The sequence below is a fragment of the Olea europaea genome, unplaced genomic scaffold, assembly GCF_002742605.1.
Source record: "Olea europaea var. sylvestris unplaced genomic scaffold, O_europaea_v1 scaffold30884, whole genome shotgun sequence".
Taxonomy (NCBI): domain Eukaryota; kingdom Viridiplantae; phylum Streptophyta; class Magnoliopsida; order Lamiales; family Oleaceae; genus Olea; species Olea europaea.
This window is the reverse complement of record NW_019249619.1, coordinates 1-1,334: the sequence shown is the minus strand read 5'-3', so window position 1 is coordinate 1,334 and position 1,334 is coordinate 1. Positions and strand designations below refer to the sequence as shown.

At 37.4% G+C, this 1,334-nt stretch overlaps 1 protein-coding gene across 1 annotated transcript; it reads right to left on the bottom strand.

Moving 5' to 3' along the window:
- Positions 1 to 3: 3 nt before the first annotated feature.
- LOC111385093 (glyceraldehyde-3-phosphate dehydrogenase GAPCP2, chloroplastic-like) lies at positions 4 to 1,330 on the bottom strand (the record flags this gene model as incomplete). Its single annotated transcript, XM_023009460.1, has 6 exons — positions 4 to 81; positions 358 to 504; positions 587 to 686; positions 806 to 918; positions 1,039 to 1,139; positions 1,312 to 1,330. Coding segments are annotated over 6 exons (558 nt in total), but the record flags the coding sequence as incomplete, so codon positions are not given.
- Between the last annotated feature and the right edge of the window lie 4 nt (positions 1,331 to 1,334).

Below are 1,334 nucleotides of genomic sequence, written 5' to 3'. Positions count from 1 at the left end.
TGTGTGTGCACAACGCATACCTGTCGTTGCATGTACTGTCGTCATTAATCCCTCTAAGATACCAAACTCCTCATGAATCACCTATGAAGAAAAATAATTGGGAAAACAGGCTTAACGAATATAGTAATCTGCCTTCACTAGATCTCAAAAAAAAAGGAGGGGGATAAAATCATGTTAAAGGTGCCAGTTTTCGAAGAAAAGCAGGAACCTAGAATAAAATGATAATCTGAAAAGATTCTCTTCGAAGAAGAGCAGGCACGTAGAACAAAAATAAAATCTTAAAATATTCCTTTATTTATTAAATAAATATAATTAAGAGTTGCCCTTGAAATTAAAGAATGCAGTCAAGTGTACAACCTTGGCCAAAGGAGCAAGGCAATTGGTGGTACAGCTAGCATTGGAAACAATGTCCATGCTTGGGTTGTAGGTTTTCTCATTTACTCCAACAACAAACATAGGTGCATCAGCCGATGGAGCTGATACTACAACCTTCTTTGCACCACCCTGTAGAACAAGGTCAATGGCTTTAAATTTGTGAGTTGATCGTACGAGATCAGAGAAGACTAGAAACAACTCTATAACAAACCTTTTTATGTAATGATGCCTTGTCAATAGTAGTAAAAACGCCAGAAGATTCAACTACATAGTCAGCCCCATAATCACCCCAAGGAATCTCTGCTGGGTCTCTGTCCAGGGGATTTTGAATTAGCACAGGCACACAAAATGCTGAAATATGTACCGAGCATGAATAAATATGCTGGTAAAGAACAGTGATTGAACTTTTGGCACGAAATTCTGGTGATACCTTTTGCAGGTAATTTTAATTTGCTTCCCATTGATTTCCAAGGTGGATTCATCTACAACATTGATGGTTCCCTTATAGGGTCCATGAGTGGAGTCATACTTAAACATGTAAGCCTGAAAGAATTACGAGCACATACTGTTACTATTCTTCAAAACACTCTGGCAACTCACTTCTTGAAATGCAAGAAGGAAAAGAAGATAGACAACCAATCAGTCACACGGAGCAAACCTCACCATGTACTTAGCATCAATAAAAGGATCATTGACTGCTACCACGTCTATATCATCCCTGAAAGTTGCTATTCGAAGAACTAACCGCCCAATACGTCCAAACCCTGGAATGTTCAAATATATTACAATTATTAACCAGAACTATTGACCTAAAGAGCCTAAAGATATTCAGTAGACAGATGAGATAGGATAAAAAGGGGCCCTAAAACAACAAATATCATATTAGAAATATTGATGTGCATCCAAGAAAAAAGATGCTGGTAATAATAAACTTACCATTGATTCCAACTTTTGTTTTG